This window comes from Melospiza georgiana, chromosome 8 (genome assembly GCF_028018845.1).
Source record: "Melospiza georgiana isolate bMelGeo1 chromosome 8, bMelGeo1.pri, whole genome shotgun sequence".
Classification (NCBI taxonomy): Eukaryota; Metazoa; Chordata; class Aves; order Passeriformes; family Passerellidae; genus Melospiza; species Melospiza georgiana.
Genome location: NC_080437.1, coordinates 7,822,948 through 7,840,571, shown reverse-complemented (window position 1 = coordinate 7,840,571; position 17,624 = coordinate 7,822,948). Strand labels below are relative to the sequence as shown.

At 45.9% G+C, this 17,624-nt stretch overlaps 1 protein-coding gene across 1 annotated transcript; it reads right to left on the bottom strand.

Moving 5' to 3' along the window:
* On the bottom strand, nt 1–1,855 carry EGR2 (early growth response 2). The gene is made up of 2 exons (XM_058029056.1): nt 1,550–1,855; nt 1–1,205 (listed from the first exon to the last, which is right to left on the bottom strand). Exons 1-2 carry the CDS (start codon nt 1,725–1,727, stop codon nt 1–3), a joined length of 1,383 nt encoding a protein of 460 aa, XP_057885039.1. The 5' UTR covers nt 1,728–1,855.
* Nucleotides 1,856–17,624: the final 15,769 nt, after the last annotated feature.

Here is a 17,624-nt window from a genome sequence, read left to right as displayed (position 1 = left end):
TCAGGGCGTCCGCGTCCGCGCCGCGCAGGGGGCCAGGGCGGCCGTGCCGCTCCCGCCGCCGGGTTGCGGGCACCCGCCGGCGGCGGCGGCTCCTTTTCGTTCCTTCTGGCGCAGGTGAATCTTCGTGTGCCGCTTCCTTTCGTCGGAGCGGGCGAACTTCCTGCCGCAGAAGTCGCAGGCGAAGGGTTTCTCGCCGGTGTGCGTGCGAATGTGGGTGGTGAGGTGGTCGCTGCGGCTGAAGTTCCGCATGCAGATACGGCACTGGAAGGGCTTGTGGCCCGTGTGGATGCGGATGTGCCGGGTGAGCTCGTCGGAGCGGGAGAAGCGGCGGTCGCAGCCCTCGGCGGGGCACGGGTAGGGCCGCTCGTGGACCGGCGTCTTGCTGGGCCGGTTGGGGTACTTGCGGGGCCGCAGGATGGGCCGCAGCGGCAGGTGGTGCGGGCTGTAGGCGCCGGCGGGCAGCCGGGCGCCCGCACCCTCGCCCCCGCCGCTGCCGGGAGCGCTGCCGGGGGCGGCGCCCGCCGGGGGCGCCCCCATCGTGAAGTTGCGGATGGTGGAAAGCGGCGTGAGGGGCGGCGGGACGCGGAGCGAGTCGAGGGGGCAGGGGAAGGGCTTGCGGTCGGGGCCGGCGTGGAGCTCCCGCTGGCACTGGGGCGGCGGGAAGAAGCCGCCGTACTCGGGGATCATGGTGAAGAGCCCGCCGTCGGCCGCCGCCGCCTTCGGTGAGGGGTAGGAGGGCGGCGGGGGAAAAGGCAGTGCCCCGCCGCCGGCGGCGGGCAGGAAAGCCGAGGAGGGGTCTTGCGGGTACAGGTCACCGCAGCCCGAGTAGGGCGGCGGCGGAGGCGAGTAGAGATGCTCCAGGTCGGCTGGCTGGCCCTGTGCCATGGTGCAGCCGAGGGCCCCGGCCAGCGGGTTGGGGGAGGTGGCGGAGGCGGCGGTGGCCGAGGAGGCGGCGGAGGAGGCGGAGGAGGCGGCAGAGGAGGCGGCGGAGGAGGGCGTGCTGACCCCCTGCAGGATCCCCGCGCTCACGATGTTGATGATGCCCTCGGGGTAGCAACCGGCGCCAGGGTATTGCGGGTCGATGGAGAATTTGCCCATGTAGGTGAAGGTCTGATTGCGGGAAGCCGGAGCATTGGGGGCGAAGCCGCCACCGTAGGGCAGGTCCAGGGCCCGCTTGTCGCCCATGTCCACGTTGATCATGCCGTCTGGGGGGGCAAGGAGCAGGTCAGCCCTCCGCGCCGCCACCCGCCGGACGACCGGCACCGGTCCCAGCCACCGCCCGCCCCGGCCCAGCGCGGGGCTGCGGCGCGCACATGTTGCGCTCCGGAGGCAGGGGGGCTCCGAACCGACTGCAACTTTCCCCCCCGAGCTGGGTGCGGAGGTAGGGCTGCCGCGAAGGGGCGGCGGGGATCCGGCCGGGCGGCGGGAGAGCCCCGGAGAGGGTCCCGGCGCCCCGTCCCAGTCCGACCCCCGCCCGCCGCCCCGAGTCTCCGCCGCCCCGCCGCTCTCCGCGGGCGGCCCGGCCCGCACCTGCGAGGGCTCCGCTTACCTCCTGCCACACCGCTCATCTGGTCGAACGGCCCTGCCAGGTCGGCATTGGGGAAGATCGCGACCGAAGTTGGCAGCGCGGCGGAGATGTCATCCGCCGGGTAAATGCCCTCGGGGAGCTGGTGCACGAACCCACCGAGGGTCACCGGGATCTTGTCTACCGCCTTGGCGGTCATCATGGGGACAGCGGGGCGGCCGGGGGAGCGGCGCTCCCGGCCGGCGGTGGGCACTCGGGGCGGGGAGGGGAGGGAGAGGAGGGGGCGCTTCCCCCTGCCTCCCACTACCAGCGCGGGGGGACGGCGGGGAGCCGGCGCGGCATGTGCGGGCGGGCGGCCGCCCCGTCGCGGCGGTGCGGTGCCCGCGGTGCCCCGGGAGCGCCGCGCTCCCGCCGCAGCTCGCGCTGGAGGACAAGTCTGGCGGTAACTATTTATGGGGGCCCCCTGAATGCCCGGGACGTCACTGCCCATATAAGGACTGAGGAACGGGGCCCGGCCCGGTCACGTGGAAAACGCGTGTGGGACCCGCCGGCCCGCGCCCGCCCCGACCCCCTCCCTGCGCACCCTCCGCGCCCCGCGGGGGCGGCCCCGACCCGCCCCGGCCCCGCTCGGCCCCCGCCGCCGCCCGCCGCGCCGCCCAGGGGGGTATTCCGGTGGCGGGGCCCTTGTCCTAAAAAGGCGAGGATCCGGCCCCGCCCCGCCTGCCCTTTTAGGGCTTGTTCCGGAAATTTTTAAAAGGTTCGGAAAAGCAGAGGAGGTCCCGGGGCCGCCCCGCCAGACCCCGCTCACTTTCTCAGCAGCCCGTAACCGCAAGCCGGCGGCGGGTCAGGAAACAGCCGCATTCACGGAATAGAGCTTCTCCTTTGTCAAAGAAAAAGTAATTTTAAAAAATAATTTTTTTCTTTCTGAATTACGGGTGGAAAGAGCCGCCGAACAGAGCGACTCGGCGGCGCTGCTTGTTTTGGAAAGTGTCTGATCTATATATACCGCCGCGAAAACGGAACCGCCTGCTCCGCCGTCGCCGGGTTGTTATTGTATCGGCGGGCACGGGCGAGGACGGGACGGGGAGGGTGGCGGGGAGAGGGACGGGAGTGCCCCCCCCCCACCTCGTTCCGTTCTGACCCTACCCGCTCCCGCTTTGCTCAGTTCAACCCCGTGCTCCCACAGTTTCCATCCTCAGTAACATTTCCACCGCCGCTTTTGCTTTATTTCTCCGCGATCTCCTCCATAACGAGGGTATCAAACCCAAAGAGTGCTTAAATTCTGGCTTTTTCTTTTTTTCCTCCAAAGTACTAAAAATAACCTCCCTTGTGCCTCCCTTCCCAGGAGAAGCCAATCTTTCATATGCTGTTCCCAAGCTTAGAGCTTGCAGCCCCTACATCTTCTTGCTGATGAGGGTGTCAGATGTAATTATTTTTGAAAGCTGTATCCCGTGTCACTAATCTCATTACTTGGGGATATTTCATCTCGTGGCTGTTTATTACTGCATTTAGGAAAGCAACTCTCACATATGGTCTGTAGCATGCGAGGCCCCTTTTCAATAGTCTGCAGTGAAAAAAACAACCCATTGACAACCCAAGCAGCAGCAAGACATGGCAACATATGAGAGATATTATGACAGTGCATTCCTGTTCCAAAGCAGCAAGCCAGAGAATACATAGGAAGCCTAAAAACTCTTCCCTTTCATTTTTAACTGCAGATATCAATGTTTACAGGTCTAACACATTACAGCCCGTGCCACAGAAGAGGGGTGTGCTCAGGCATCCCTATGGTGTATAGGCTTACCTTCTGCCTTGGCTCCCAAGCACTGCCATGGTGTCTCTCATGACTTTCTTTATCCACGCCACACCTCACACCCCAGCTGAGAAAGGCTTTTTCATTTCCTCCAGATCCTGGCCTTTGGTGATGCTCCAGGTTCATTACTTGTCCAGGCAGCAGAGTCCAGACTAGACAGCAGCATCCCTGGAAAAGTAAAGGTTTTTTAGGGGCATTTGCTAAGGGATAGTAGGCATAAAGATAGATATTTGCCTTGATCAGGGAAGTATGCACAGCAATTAGTAAATATTTAACAGTGGTTTTTAACATAAATTTTTGTTACCTGTCCTCTCTAGCACTTAATGTACAGCCAATACAGTTTGACATATGAGATTTAGTTGAAAGCAAGCTTTCAGTGGGATTCTAGATATTTTCATTTTAAAAACCATCTCAATTTGAAAGTAAAATTTAAAAATGTGACAGAGAGACAGGTTCTGGGAAATTTGACTGAGAAGTAGGAGCAATTGTATTGTACCTTTCTGTTACAGCTGAGCTATAATTGGTCTATTCGCTACTATGAAAGAACAAAATATTGGAATCTGTTGTGCAGTGGGGTGAGTTACTTTACACGAATTTGAGAAACAGTAACTCTAAGTGCAGTATCCTCCTTACTGCAAAACATTGCAGATATCTCAGATTTAGGGCTTATGGATATTCTACATCATCTTGTATTAATTCAAAATACCATATGCCCACAGATGACATGAAATCATACTGCACACAGAAAAAAGAAGGACCAAGGTTTCACACCCCACCTTAATCCCACCATGAATCAACTCTAGCTTTGAACTACTTGGCAAATTTAATGTTCTTCCACTATGGAAAAGGATTGAATGAAAGACCGACACAAAATTTAACTTCACCCAGTTGACTTGGTTTTAAAAGGTTTCTTAAGAAATAAATTTCCAGGGACAATCAAATCACTTGACATCTTTCAATGGGGGCTTTGTCTCAATGGCAGCAGGATCTGGTGTGGGGCAAGATGGAAGCATACTTAATGCTCATTTTCAGGAAGTTGTTGACAGATGAAACTCAAATGTTTCTGGGCCCTTTTCAGATATCCTTGCTTATTGCTTTGCATGTGCTTTGTACCTTTGATCCCTGTTTGGCTGATTACAGCAGACTCTGAGGGTTGGACTGCCCAGCTCACACTGACATCCATGGCCCTTACATGCAGAAATATCCTACTGATTTCTGTAAAACACGTGGCTTCATATGACAGACAGATTGTTGGTGCAAATTGCCAAATCCCCAATCACACCAAAAGCCTCGAATATGCATGACCTCTTAGTGGATATAGCAGTGATTGAGGATGTTTCAGAGCTGAAAGGCAGAACTTCTCTCCTACTCCCAGCTTCTTTGAAACAGGATTTACTGTATTTACCCTTTTAACAAGCTGCTAGCTGACATTGCACTGGGGATATATTTTCCTGCAGTCATTGTCTACCACTGGTACCTGAGACAGGAGTTGTAGAAATAAAATCATCTTTGCCTCCGTACCTGAGTTGAGAGTGGCTGAGGAAGAAAAGGCAGTTTATCATCTGTGGAGCTGGCAACACATTTAACCAGCTTAGCATCACACATTTGAGTCATCTCTCCAGGGGGTTACTATGCTTTTGCAGCAAAACTCAGCCGACCTCCTGTGCTAACAGGCCTGCATGGGAAACACACCCTGCAGCTTCCACTCTGCATCCTGCTGCTTCAGGAGGGTTAAGGTGGCCCCAGCTCAGCAGGTGTCCTAGGGAGCAGGAACTCATTTGGGAACAGGGAGCTGTTTTCAGGTTGGAGATGAATGACAACAGCAAAGAATGTCTGTCTGTCCTAAATCTGGCCTAGATTCATGTTGGGGTTGGTGAGTTTTTAATGTTTCATGTAAAAGAGAAAATCTTCTCTCCAAAGCTGAATTTCAGAGTTTCCTAAATTTTCCCCTTTTCACTGGGGAAAGATTTGTCATGTCCTCACAGGAAGAAATGCTTGTTTACTATTTCACCTTCTGTTTTGGCCAGGGCTGTCTGCTGGATTCCCAGGCTGCTGGCAAAAGCCACTTCCCTTCAGTCTGCCCTGCCTGCCCCTCACAGGCCTGATATAGGCTCTTAGTCTGCACTGGCCAGTCACCAAAACCTGGAATCCAGCCAGGGAAACCTGCTGTAAACATGAACTTACAGAAAACATCTGGCTGGCTGCTGGCATGCTAGGGGAAGGGGATGGTTAAGGAGCAGAGAAGGCATCCCAGTCTGCCCTTAATTACAGTACCTTGAAACCACTCTGTGGTTTTCAGCCAAGGCTGCTTGTTGTCTTAGGATGAGTGCCTGTAAATTTGAAATAAGTAAATAACTTTCTTGTGAGTCCTTGGCTTAGGATAGCACTAGCAGCATTCTGAAGGGTTATTTAAATGTCAATAACTTTTTCTAATTCGGGCTATAGGAATTAAATAAACCCATGTGGAATCAATAAACTACTAGTTTAAGTTCGTGTGGCTGTGAACAAGTATGTGTGACAGAGAGAACTTCCAGTCAAATAAAAGCAGCAACAAACTTGTTTGCTCAAAACTTATTCCCGTTATTAAATACACAGAACATTTCCTGGATGTTCCTGTGCACGGTTTCCAGCACATATATAAAATCTGTGGTCCCACTTGCACTCACCCCATGAGTTTCCCACGGCAAGAGGGAGCGGCTGCTCCCGCCGCTGTCGGGCGGGGAGCGCGGAGCGTGTGCGGGCTCCACTGCCCTCTCCTGGGGAAAGGCGCTCCCGGAGCCAGCGAGGACACAGCAGCTGAGCCGAGAGCGATGTTCTGGGCTGAGCTCTGCTGCTCTTTCACCGTATAATACCACCCCTGAAGGTTTTCATCACACTCGTGCTACCTATAGAGAGACTCCAGCCCTGTTGAGTCAGAGATCCCTGTGACCCCCAGAACCCCAACAATGTCGATGTGTGAAGTGTTGAGAGCAAGCCACAAGAGGGGCATCCCTGCTGAAAGGCTAAAATATCAGCTCTGCATGCTGCTTGCTGGGGGGACAAAGAAAAGAAGAAAAAAGAAAAAAAAGAAAAAAAAAAAGAAAAAAAAAGTTGCTTCTCAACTGTGAAAATTGCTGGGATACACATGTCATTCATGAGACAAGACTCAAAATAATGACAACTTTGTCTCTAAATAGTGATAGTCTGCCTGCAAAGCTTCACTTTCCAGTCCTTCCTTCTGAAACTAGTTTCACTTACCCTGTATTTCCTGCTCCAACGTGCCTCCTGTGTTTGTGTAAGTACTGCCTTGTCCCATGGCTGGCCCTTCAGTCCATAGAGAGACTAATCCAGCATGTGCCTTCATGATGCAAGGGGCCTTCTTCCTTGAAGGACTGAAATAAAAGAAATGTAGCAAGAGTCACATTTTCAGTTCTCTTGGTCCCATCACCTAGTGTTTGAGTGTTCAGAAAGCCTGTCAGAAGGGTTTCTGGACACATTCAGTTTCTAGGAAACAGTGTCTTCAGAACTGGCCATAGCTTTTATCCTCAATTAACGAGTAAAGTCAGGTATAACATCTCTCTCTAGCAAACCAGGAGGGAAAACAAGCCTCTAACACCATTTTCTAAGTAGTCTTCTCTTCAGAAGAGATTGAGAAGAGCTCTGTGGGGTGTTTCCCAGAAACTTCCCATCCCTCCAAGGAAGCTGGAGCCACTTACATGACTTCTAAATTTCCAAGCACTTGTTTGCATTTGCTCTATGTGCCACTTCTCAGAACCTGTTTCCATTTATGTCTCATTTCTCTGTGTTTTTTTCTTAAAGAAGTTTGCCTTCAGCCTTGGAAACCCTCAGCTCTTTGCTCTAGGTAAGTCAATCTGTGTGTGGTTCTGCCTTTTCCTTAGTTTTTATCAGCATTTATTTTCTGCTCCTGAGGGTATGACTACTACATGTTCCAGTTTCACCAGAAGACCATCCTGACTGTGAATTCTTTAGGACACGGGGATTCAGATTCATTTTCAGCTGTTACTCAATGGATGGCTTTCTGTCAGAACAGACAGTGAATTTTATTGCAGCAGAGAATTAAATAAACAAACAAACAAACACCCACCCCCCCGAGATTAAAATAAGCAACATGTTTTGTTTTAACATTTCTAGGGCCAGATTTTTAAGTGGCATAAGTTAGCTTGAGTTTTCTGATCATGTAACCCCTACAATCTGAATGAATAAAAAATTTGACATTATTTTATTTACAGTTTGGTTACTTTTCAAGGCTAAAACTCCAGGTTCTCCTGAGGGCAGGCATAGCCCTTTTCATCCTATATTTGGGCTGCTTCCACCTGTTTCACAGGAGTTTGTTGCTATCTTTGATTTGTTTTCTCTGCTGTGATATACTGTCCTTGTTCTTTCACCTCCAATCTCATTCATGTCTCTCTCTACTCCCTTGTCCAACCTTTTCAGCTCTCTTTTCCCTCTTCCTCCTCCTGTCTTTCCTCTTCCTTGGTAGTTCCTTTCCTTCCCCCTTATCTAAGCAATTGCTGCCAACATCTATATTTGGAATAGAGTGGGAACAAGCTATTCTTGTGACTTTACTTTGAAATAACTGAGAGGAGCAGATGATTTTCTTTGAATAAATAGAGGATACATTGAGAAGACAGGCTAGTAAAGTCAAAACAGCATCATTAGGGAATACCTGCCCAGCAGGTTCATTTTTCCCAACTCTCAGGATAACTTAATCAGGTGTTAGTTCTTGTTTGCTGTGTTGTAGCTTTAAATCCTCCTTTTGTGCATAGTTCCTCTCTCCAGGTTAGTAACCTGAGGTGCTAACAGAGATCTAGCTCATCACCACAATGTCTGGGCTCTCAGACATCAAGAGGAATGACTGCCATCTAAAATCAAATGCCAAAATTAGATGAACCTGGTTATATATTTGTTTAACACCTGAACTCAATGCCATTGCATTTCCTGGTGTAGGCACAGGGTACTGTTACGGAGTCCCACTTCTATGGGCTAGCACAGAAATATGTTGGGAAGAACAATTTCCTATTGTGCAATATGATTTCTTGATGTCTTCTCACATTAACTCCTTTTCATCACCAACTGTTCCTCACCCTCCTGCCATTTATACTGCTGTAAGCAACACATTAACAAAGACAGCAAGAAACAGAGCCACCCGAGCAGGGCAGCACAGAATGTATTTCTCCCCATCTCCCATATTTCTGTGTTTATACAATTAACTCCCACACTGGCAGATCAAACAAGAAATTAGGCCAAATAAGAAAATCAGCATCAAGGCTTAGCTTGTGCCATACAAAGACCCAAGTCTATTTGTCTAGTACCAAGTGAAGCTGGTTCTGTTAGAACTCTACTCCTGCAACGTGTTTGTGTGTCAAACAGCTTCATAGAGGGGAAGATACATGAAATTACATGCAGAAAAGTGCAAAGACAAGAGCTTTCCTTACAAAGTAAGCATACAAAGGAGAGATGGCTATTAATGTTAGACAAGAAGCTAGAAAAAAGTAATTCTTCTACCCATTGATGATTCCTGGCATTTTATAAATGTTCCAGCTAACAAAAATGGTCATTCTGACTTGGTACTTCAACAGTTGTGTCTGCAGTAATTGTTAATAAGCTCAGTTTGCCTACAGAATATAAGTCAATACCAGTATCTTAGCTGGGTACTCTGAGGCTTTTCTATCAGAATAATATAAAAACAGATCAGTCTTCAAGCAAACAGATTCTTTTCCATGTTCACACTACTACTACTGCCACCACACTGCAGATCTTGAATGTGCAGTGTAGATCAAGAACAAACAGCCTAAGCAAAGGGGAAAATGAATGACTCAGGCTAAGAAGCAACATCTACTTTCAGCATTAGCAGCAATTCCCAGGAGAGATTGCCAAGTGTTTCTGGGCTTCTGTCCCTTAACACTGAGCACAAGGGAATTTGGTGCATGCAGACATAACAATGTAATAACAATTTCATACTGAATTAAGTGCATGTGCAATGGTTAAGTGCACTTGATCAGTATCAGATGAGTTTTTGTAATTTTGTGCTGCCACAGAAAGGAAGCATATTTTATTTATGTGTTCCCAACCTGAGGAGAACAGACAAATGAGCTTTGGCATATTTAGAGAGCACTGGTAAAAATGGTGAACTTAGAGTTCCCTCCCAGTTACCCCTGTCCTATCCCTGCCATGCTAGCAACTTGCAGCTTTCCTCTCAGTCCCCTTGATTCCACATGCTCAGCTGAATAAAAACTGCAAAGAGCATCTGAAAAATAATCTTTAGTTTAAGGCTCACAGGGCATTAAGGGCACAGACCTGGGCCAGTTTACTGAAGAGGTAGGTAGCCCACAGCTGTACAGCCACAAACAAGTGTGCTTCACTGGTCCAGGGACCAGAAACTGCTTCCCAGGCTCTCAGGAGTGCCAGTGTGTCTCTGATTTTTATTATCAAGCAGATATAGGATATAGCTATGGCTTGGTTGTTCCTAAGCCATAACTAAACCCCACTGAGATGGGCACCCCAACCTCCCTGATCTGCACAAGCTGAGAAAATTAGCATTTTCTGAGCCTTTTTACAACCACTCAGAATGGAGGGAGTTTTTGTACCCAGAGTTAGAGTCCTTGCCCATGGTATGTGATGTGCTGGTATCAGTCCTCCTTCCTGCCTCAAAGCATCTCAGCCCATTTCTTTAATCTTACAGGATAGCACCCAAACCTCTGTTTCAGAGTCACTCTCAGTGCCTCCCCATGTCTTTATGATTAAGGCTTTGGGTTTTATGTGAAGTGAGCCAGCTGCACTGTCTTCTGGGGGTCAGGGTACTTGCCTGGAGAAGAGCTGAGATCCAACAGGAAGACAGAGCTTGTGCTCCAATTTCTGCACTCCAGTGTGGTGCAGGTCACAAGGAGCCAACAGGCTGTGCATCTGTGGAAAGGTGGATGAGAAAACTCTAAGTGCTGCATTACAAGTAGTTAAAACCACAACCTGCAAGCACTCCCCAGGCATCCAAGGATGGACAATCACTGCTGCCATACTCACACCCCAGCCCCCAAAAGGACGTGGGAAAAGAAGGTGTGAAGAAAGAGCTGCTCCACACAGATGATGTTTGTCACTTTAACTCATAAGAGATATCAAGGAACAGGAAGTATTCACCCTGGGATGTACAATAGAATCTCCTTAAAGCTAGGCTGAATAATCATAGAATCACAGAATCAAAGAATCAACTAGGTTGGAAAAGACTTTGGAGATGATCAAGTCCAGCCTATAATAATAACCTATGCTCATCACCACATTATATTCCATGCTGTGATTGAGGACAGTGCTTGTGCTGGAGCACACTAAAAACATCATCTCTGCCACATGCCTGGACAGCCTGACCAGGCCTGCCATGGACTTTGCAGACTTTTTGATAAGCACAATTATTGAAACACAATTTAAAGTTGACAACATGTCTAAAAACACACACAATGTCAGAGGAGGAATGAAATGTTGCTTCCCCCTCCTTCCCCAATCTCATTACAGGCTAAGGAAAAATAATGTATGGAGAATAATACTTCACCATCTAAAGAGTTTTTCTGGTTTCTAAATCTAGTGAAGAGTCATTGTATATTTTGACAGAAAAATGGATCAAAATAATAAAGTGAATACAAAATTATATTGCTGTCAATAATTTAATTTACACAAAATAGCACTGTGACATGGTAATTGTTATATATGATGCAGCATTCAGTATAATATTTGGAGAATGCATTATAGAAAGTCAACATTTAACTACTAAAATCAACTTACATAATCAAAGCTGTCAGAGAATCTTTACAGTTTTATATTAATTTGAATGTAATTTACTATAGAGGTGTCATTCTTAGAGGTGCTTACAATAGTTAATGATCTCTGCATTTCCATTATAAAATCCTATTTTCAAAGGTTCATCACTTGGTCTTAAGAACACTGAACCCTCCGGCACATTTTCTTTTTCCTTACAAGAACTCTGTTAGACAGTTTAAACTTTTCTCTCAGAGCAGATAGTGTGGTTACTTTCCAAATTAATTTTGAGGATTTGCTAATTTGCTGCTTGCCACTCCAGGATCTCAGAAAAAGAAAGGTTCTTTACAGAAGAAGTCATTACAGTTACATTTTCTTCTTCCATTTTCCTGAGCATTTTTCCCTCAGACCATTTTTCTTGCTGAAATGTCTAAGTAACTTCCAACATTGCATCCAAACCTTCTCCATCATTCCCTCCCTCTTTCCTGTTTAGCTGCCTTTAAGCTTTCTTCCAGGTCCCTCTCCTCATCTCAGACTTTGACTCCCAGCTCTGTTCAGTGTCTTCTCACAGATGTCCCCATTTATGCTGGATCTGCTGCTTCCATGGCATCTGTCAGTCCAGGGGCTCTCCTGGCTGCAGCCTGAGTTTTCTCCCAGTTTCTCTTAACTACACACCTGTCAGCCTCACACCTTTTTTCAAGCTGCAACCAGAATTCACTTTTCCACCCCATTATAAGTGGGGTGGAATCCCTAATCTTTCAGGCCTGATTCCTATCAGACTTTTGCCATCAACCCGCCCAGACCTGCTCTGTAGGTCGGTTGGTGATTTCCAGTTTGCCAGCCACAGGAACTGTGCAGCCCTGAGGCATTAAAGTTGTTTTCCCCTGCCCCAGGCTTTCTGCCCAGGGGGTGGGACATTGCAAATCAACTGCCCACGAATACCTTGTGCAGGTCATTTCCAAAACCAGAATTTGAAAGGCAGATTGTCAAAACAAACCTATTACCCAAACTAAAACAAATAATTACCTTACTTTGGTAGACCTGCTCCAGTTCATGGGTCTGGTTTTCCCAAATCCTGCTCAAATTCACTTATTTTTCATCCATGTCACCTAGCTGTCATAGATCCCCTAGCTTTCTGCAACCTCAGTGTTATTATACCAGACCCAATATGCACAATTGCACCCAAAATCCAAATTATTATTACCATGTAAACATTTAGATTTACATGGACATAGTTTTGTCACTTATCCAGGATCTCTTTATTTTCTCTACAAGGAGAAGAGCTTTTTAAAATATTTGGGATGTTCTATTCTAGCCATTCAGTCTTTTTATGGCCACTCTTGTCCTTTGCCCACACTTACCCAAAATGCTTCCTTCCTTTTTTTCCACTGGTGTCATTTTTGTGTTTGAAAAAAATGAATATATTACTTTCTAATAATTCAGTGATGGAATAAGATGGAAATCTCCTTTCTGTTATACACACTGGAAACAAGATTTGCTGTTTCAGACAAGAAAAAAAAAAATCTGCAGCTTACCTATCATGTTACTGGAGGTGGAAAGAGAAACTGTTTCATAGATGTCATGTTGTAATGATGGACTTGATCCAAGGGAAATGTGCTCATATTTTGACTGGATAGCACTGGTGACTGACTCAGCAAGATAGCTTAACTAGGACAAATATCAATGATATCACTGGGAGTATTCTATTTGATCATTCAGATTCATAATTTAGTGATCCAAAGAAACTATAGAAATTACTTTTATTTTTTCCCAGTGGATATCCAGCTGGGCACAAGAAGAATTAGTGTCTGAATAAATTATATTTTATAGTGGCTTTTGACACACTTCAGATTTTTAATCTGGTTTTGGGAAAAAACCCTGGAAGACTGACGATAGCATGGACTACTGTCTGAAAGCTCCAGATGTTATTTCATCATTCTTTGTGTTGAGGAAACAGAACTGGAAGATAAAACTTTAATACTGTCAGAAAAGTCAGCGACTGTATGGATCTCTTCTCTGGGGATGAATGGGACCTGACAAACACAGGAGCTTAGAGGATGATCTTCCAGACTGGATGATAATTCTTCCATTTCCACTGTCCCTCAGAAGAATCCACCAAACCCGTTTATCTTCATTCAGTGTTTTTACTGCTTGAATCTCAATGAAGAGGTTTTCCTCTGATGTAGGTAGTCTGTTACCAAATGCCTGCTCTCCCGAGGGTGACGCCCACTTCATTCAAGTATTCCTGGTGCAGCGGGGATGTTAGTGGCTACTGGCTTGCAGCCAACATCCCACACGTTTCCTCCGCAGCAAAAATGCCTTAATTCTGACCCACTGCCTTTCAAGTAGATAGTGAAAAAAAAAAAAAAATCAGTCACCAAGAGCTTTGCTTTTATCTGCATTTCCCCTTCAGAAAGATGTGAAAAAAACCCTTCAGATATTGTTCTTTTCTTTTTCAAGGTCCACGGTCAGCAAGGGTGTTGTTAGAGTTAGAGACTGAGACTGTTCGAGCTTGAGCCACAGAAGAAGCTGAAGGCACTCAGAGTGTTTGTAGGTTTGGGCAGAGGAGTTTGGAGCAGGGTAAGTGCCCAGGGGCTGCATCCAGCACCTCTCCTGAACACCATTCCTTCTGAAACTGTCACCTACCATGGCAGCATGTTTTTCTCAGGCAGGGCACTGACTAAAGATCAGAAAGGACAGTAGATTGTAGCTCTCAGCTGAAGTTTTCCATCCTCATCACATATAGGAAGAGCTGAGCTTACATAAAGCTGGGGCAGTGTGTGGTGAGCCCAGTGTGTGAATGAGCAAGAGGAACTTGACCTTGCTCACGGACTGGGCACTCTGCAGGCCAGGCATGGCCACCACCAGTGGCTTTGAGATGTGACCAATTATGCAACACCCACCCATTCTTAGACCCACAAAAGCCAAACACATAAATGGCTTTAAGACCAGTGCACAGAAAATGGGATACAGTGAAACAAAGCTGTCCATTTCCTATCTCCATTGCACATAATCCTAAGGGAAAACAACACAAACACGTCTTATATTTGCAAATCTGGCCAAGCAGAGGTGAGGAGAGATCCAGCAATGCTCCCAGGGGAATGTGGAACCCAAAATGACAACATGAGGAGAGCTGGAATCAGAAAGCAGGAAGAAAAAGCTTTTGGCAAAGCAATGGCAAACCATTGAGTTAATTTCCAATGGTGTTGTCAGGATGCAAGAAAGATGAACTACTCTCCAAGTTAATGTTATGTAGTGAGAAATATCTGAGGGAAGACATTAAGAAATAGATATAAATCAAAAAGATACCAGGAAAGAAAACCCCAAAGACAACTACAATCTGGGAAAAATCACCAAGTGGAAGGCAGATGGCCAAATCTTGTGATACAGATAGAAAGATAATCTACTTGGTTCAAAAGAACAAGAAAGTCTGGATGGCTAGAAAGAAGAGAGATAATTAAATGGAAAGAAAGGAACTAATTAAAGAAATCATTAATGCTGACCTTGCATAAACAAAGTTTCAAAGATTGCACACATGCTAATTTGAGGATCAGGATGGCTAGAGGTATGGAGACAATTAAAAATATTCACTCCTCTATACCAGGCATAATGGTAGAATCTGAATGGAGATTAAAAGTATTTGGTACGGTTCCAGTGGATTATGATCTTGGAAAAATAACATGGAAACAGATGTGGCAATATCCTGAATTTAAGGAGAATTGCAAAATGTACAGATGAACTCAAGGAACTAAGCTAAAACAGTAAAATGAGCATAGGTTAAAACACAAGCTGCAGAAAACTGACAGCAGGAATGATTTCAGGAAAAAAACCTAGTATAGGTAAATTGGATAAAACAGAGGAAAGGCTGGCAGCCATCATCACCCTGACACTTGCATTACATCTCACTTCCAAGTGCAGAGTCCAATCTAGGAGAAGGCAAGAAGCAGAATATGCTCTTTACAGGGGAAAAAAAGGCTTCTTTCTTTTGTAAGTTCCTGTGTCAGTAGCCATTTTATAGGGCTGCCAATCATGGCATATCAACTGAAAAGCCAGATCATTTTCTAAAGCATCTACCTTCCCAGAGAAAGATTTTCAAGTTGACTGTGTACAATCCAGCTGCTGCTTTTAATCTTTCCCTGACAACAGTAGTTGTTTTATTACTTTGACAGTCATTTTCAGCCCATGAATGGTGCCACAGTCCTTGTAAGATAGGAAAACTCTTTTGATCTATAATTTCATAGGGTTTAGCAATAGACAAAGGATTTTTCCGGTATACTTGATCACACACTAGCTGAAGTTTAGGCCTAAAGCCTATAAAAATGCACTGGGCTACCCCTTTTGGAGATACACAAAAATCTTTCACAATTCCTCACAATTTTTGATAAATAATGACTGCCAGAAAAAAGACCAAAAAAAAAAAACCTTATTGTAAAAATACTGTCTATTAATAGAAAATGAAAAATCAGGTTACTCCTGAAATAACATTGATACATTGCCACAATCACTTTTAACTGCCATACTGTTTTAATATAATACGATTATAGGATAGAAAATATGGATGCAAGGTAGGCATAAGTGCAAAAAAGGAAGGTATTTCAAGTTGTCTGTAATAGCTAAGAGAAACTGGTAGAAAACTCAAGCAGACAGAGTAGTTTTCCAGCATAATGACTTGTTCTCTACTCCACAGCTAAGAACTGAATATTTTGTGCAGTCTGAAATACTGTATAAGCTCTAAAAGAAAATGTATTTCCAAACAAGATGAGAAAGCCATTCAGCAACCATTCAGAGTGAAAAAGCAATTGAAAATTTAAAAATCTGTAATTTTTATTAGTACAGGCTGCTGTACTTTGAGCACTTACACATATGTTCAACTTCTCACACATGTGCATCCCATTTTCTTGTCATATTCATATTGGAACACATTCTGCTTTTTCTTATGTATAAGGAATTAAACCAGAAAATGTTTCTGATATTCTGAAGTGTAAGGACAGTGTTTCCAGGAGAGCTACTCATTTAGCAGCAGTCAGCTGAATATGTAACTACCTGTGGGGAATATTTAGATAAGGTGCTGCATTGAAGTCTAACTTCTTGGAATTCCATCCTTCAAAAATTCTACGTCCATTGGCATAGCCAATTTCCATAAAGACATTCCTTTCTAAAAATCCACACAAGGCTTAAAATTTAGAGAGTAAAAAGAAACAAATCTCTTTTTTGCTGGGTGCAGTTAGAAATCAGTCAGCTTGATACTTAGATTGATCAGAAGGAAATAAAGGAGGATTAAAGGACAAACACGAGTGACTCTTCCACTCCCTGCACTGTTCAATTGTTGACATTTATAGTATTCCTTAAATAAGTGTATTTCAGCTGACAAAAAACATTGGATTTCATACATTTTGCTAGTCAGCTTCTGTTTACAATCTCTTGAAATTTCCACAGAATTCCCCAAAATCACATTTTCTGGCAAAATACCAGCCTGACTCCTACAGTTTAACATTCAAAACACAAATACTTTGCCTCAGTATTTTCAGATAAACTACTTAATTTGGTTCCATTAAATTATTTTAACAAAATATTGAGATGCCTCTGTGCAATTATTTAAAAAACATAAGTTCCCCACCATCAGCTAAAACTGACCCCAATGTCGCTGACCTCAACAAATCAGCTCTCAGTGCAAGCAGAGATCTTAACTTCCGTTTCTCTCATTTGTCAGATCTCTAAATGAAAGACTCTTTGGAGGGTTATCTTTGTCTAAACACTTAAAGTTGTATTTTTAGCCCCACTGTTTTGGAATAAGGCACAAGCTCTGAGCTTTGCAGATGCAAGATTCTTCTTTCCATTCTTTCCTTCAGATTAGGAAGACTCAGAGGAAAGAATCTGGCCACTGTTGTTTGCTAATTATGTTAAGAATTGCCTACAGTACATCAACCTCTTGCAGCAGACCATTCTTGGAATTACAATTTTCTCAGCATTTGCTCACTCAGTCTTGAGTAACTGATTTATTCTCAGCCATTATCAATTCTTGGATTTTCCCTTTGAGACCTCAGTCCACTACAGTGGGAAAGATTGACTTACTGCAGGAAACACGGCCACATGTTTCTGCATCCTTCCTGCCACATCTTGCAAAATGCTTAAGACATTGTGCAACAGAAATGAATGAACATTTGAAAGCACAAGCAGAGCTGTGCTCTGACAATCCATGCAAACTCCATTTCATGGAGGTGTCAGCTCTGAGTACTGTCAATGACTAAGAGGTCTCTCTGGCTCCCAGCCCTGCTGGAGGCAGGAGCAGTTCCTCCCCTCAGCTCCAGGTGCAGGTGTTGATTGCTCCCAGCACAGCAATGCCTGGGGAGGTTCTGCTGCCCCAGACTGCCATGGTGCAGCAGATCACTGCAAGTACAAGGCAGCAGCTCCGCAAGTCTGCAAGCACTTTGTGCAAATGGGACTGGTTGTGTTTCAGGGGGTGCAGAATACCCCACCAGGATCAATTTGTTGTCTGTAATCATGTTTATTTAACTGATGATCTACGTCTGCAAAAGCACCAACTTC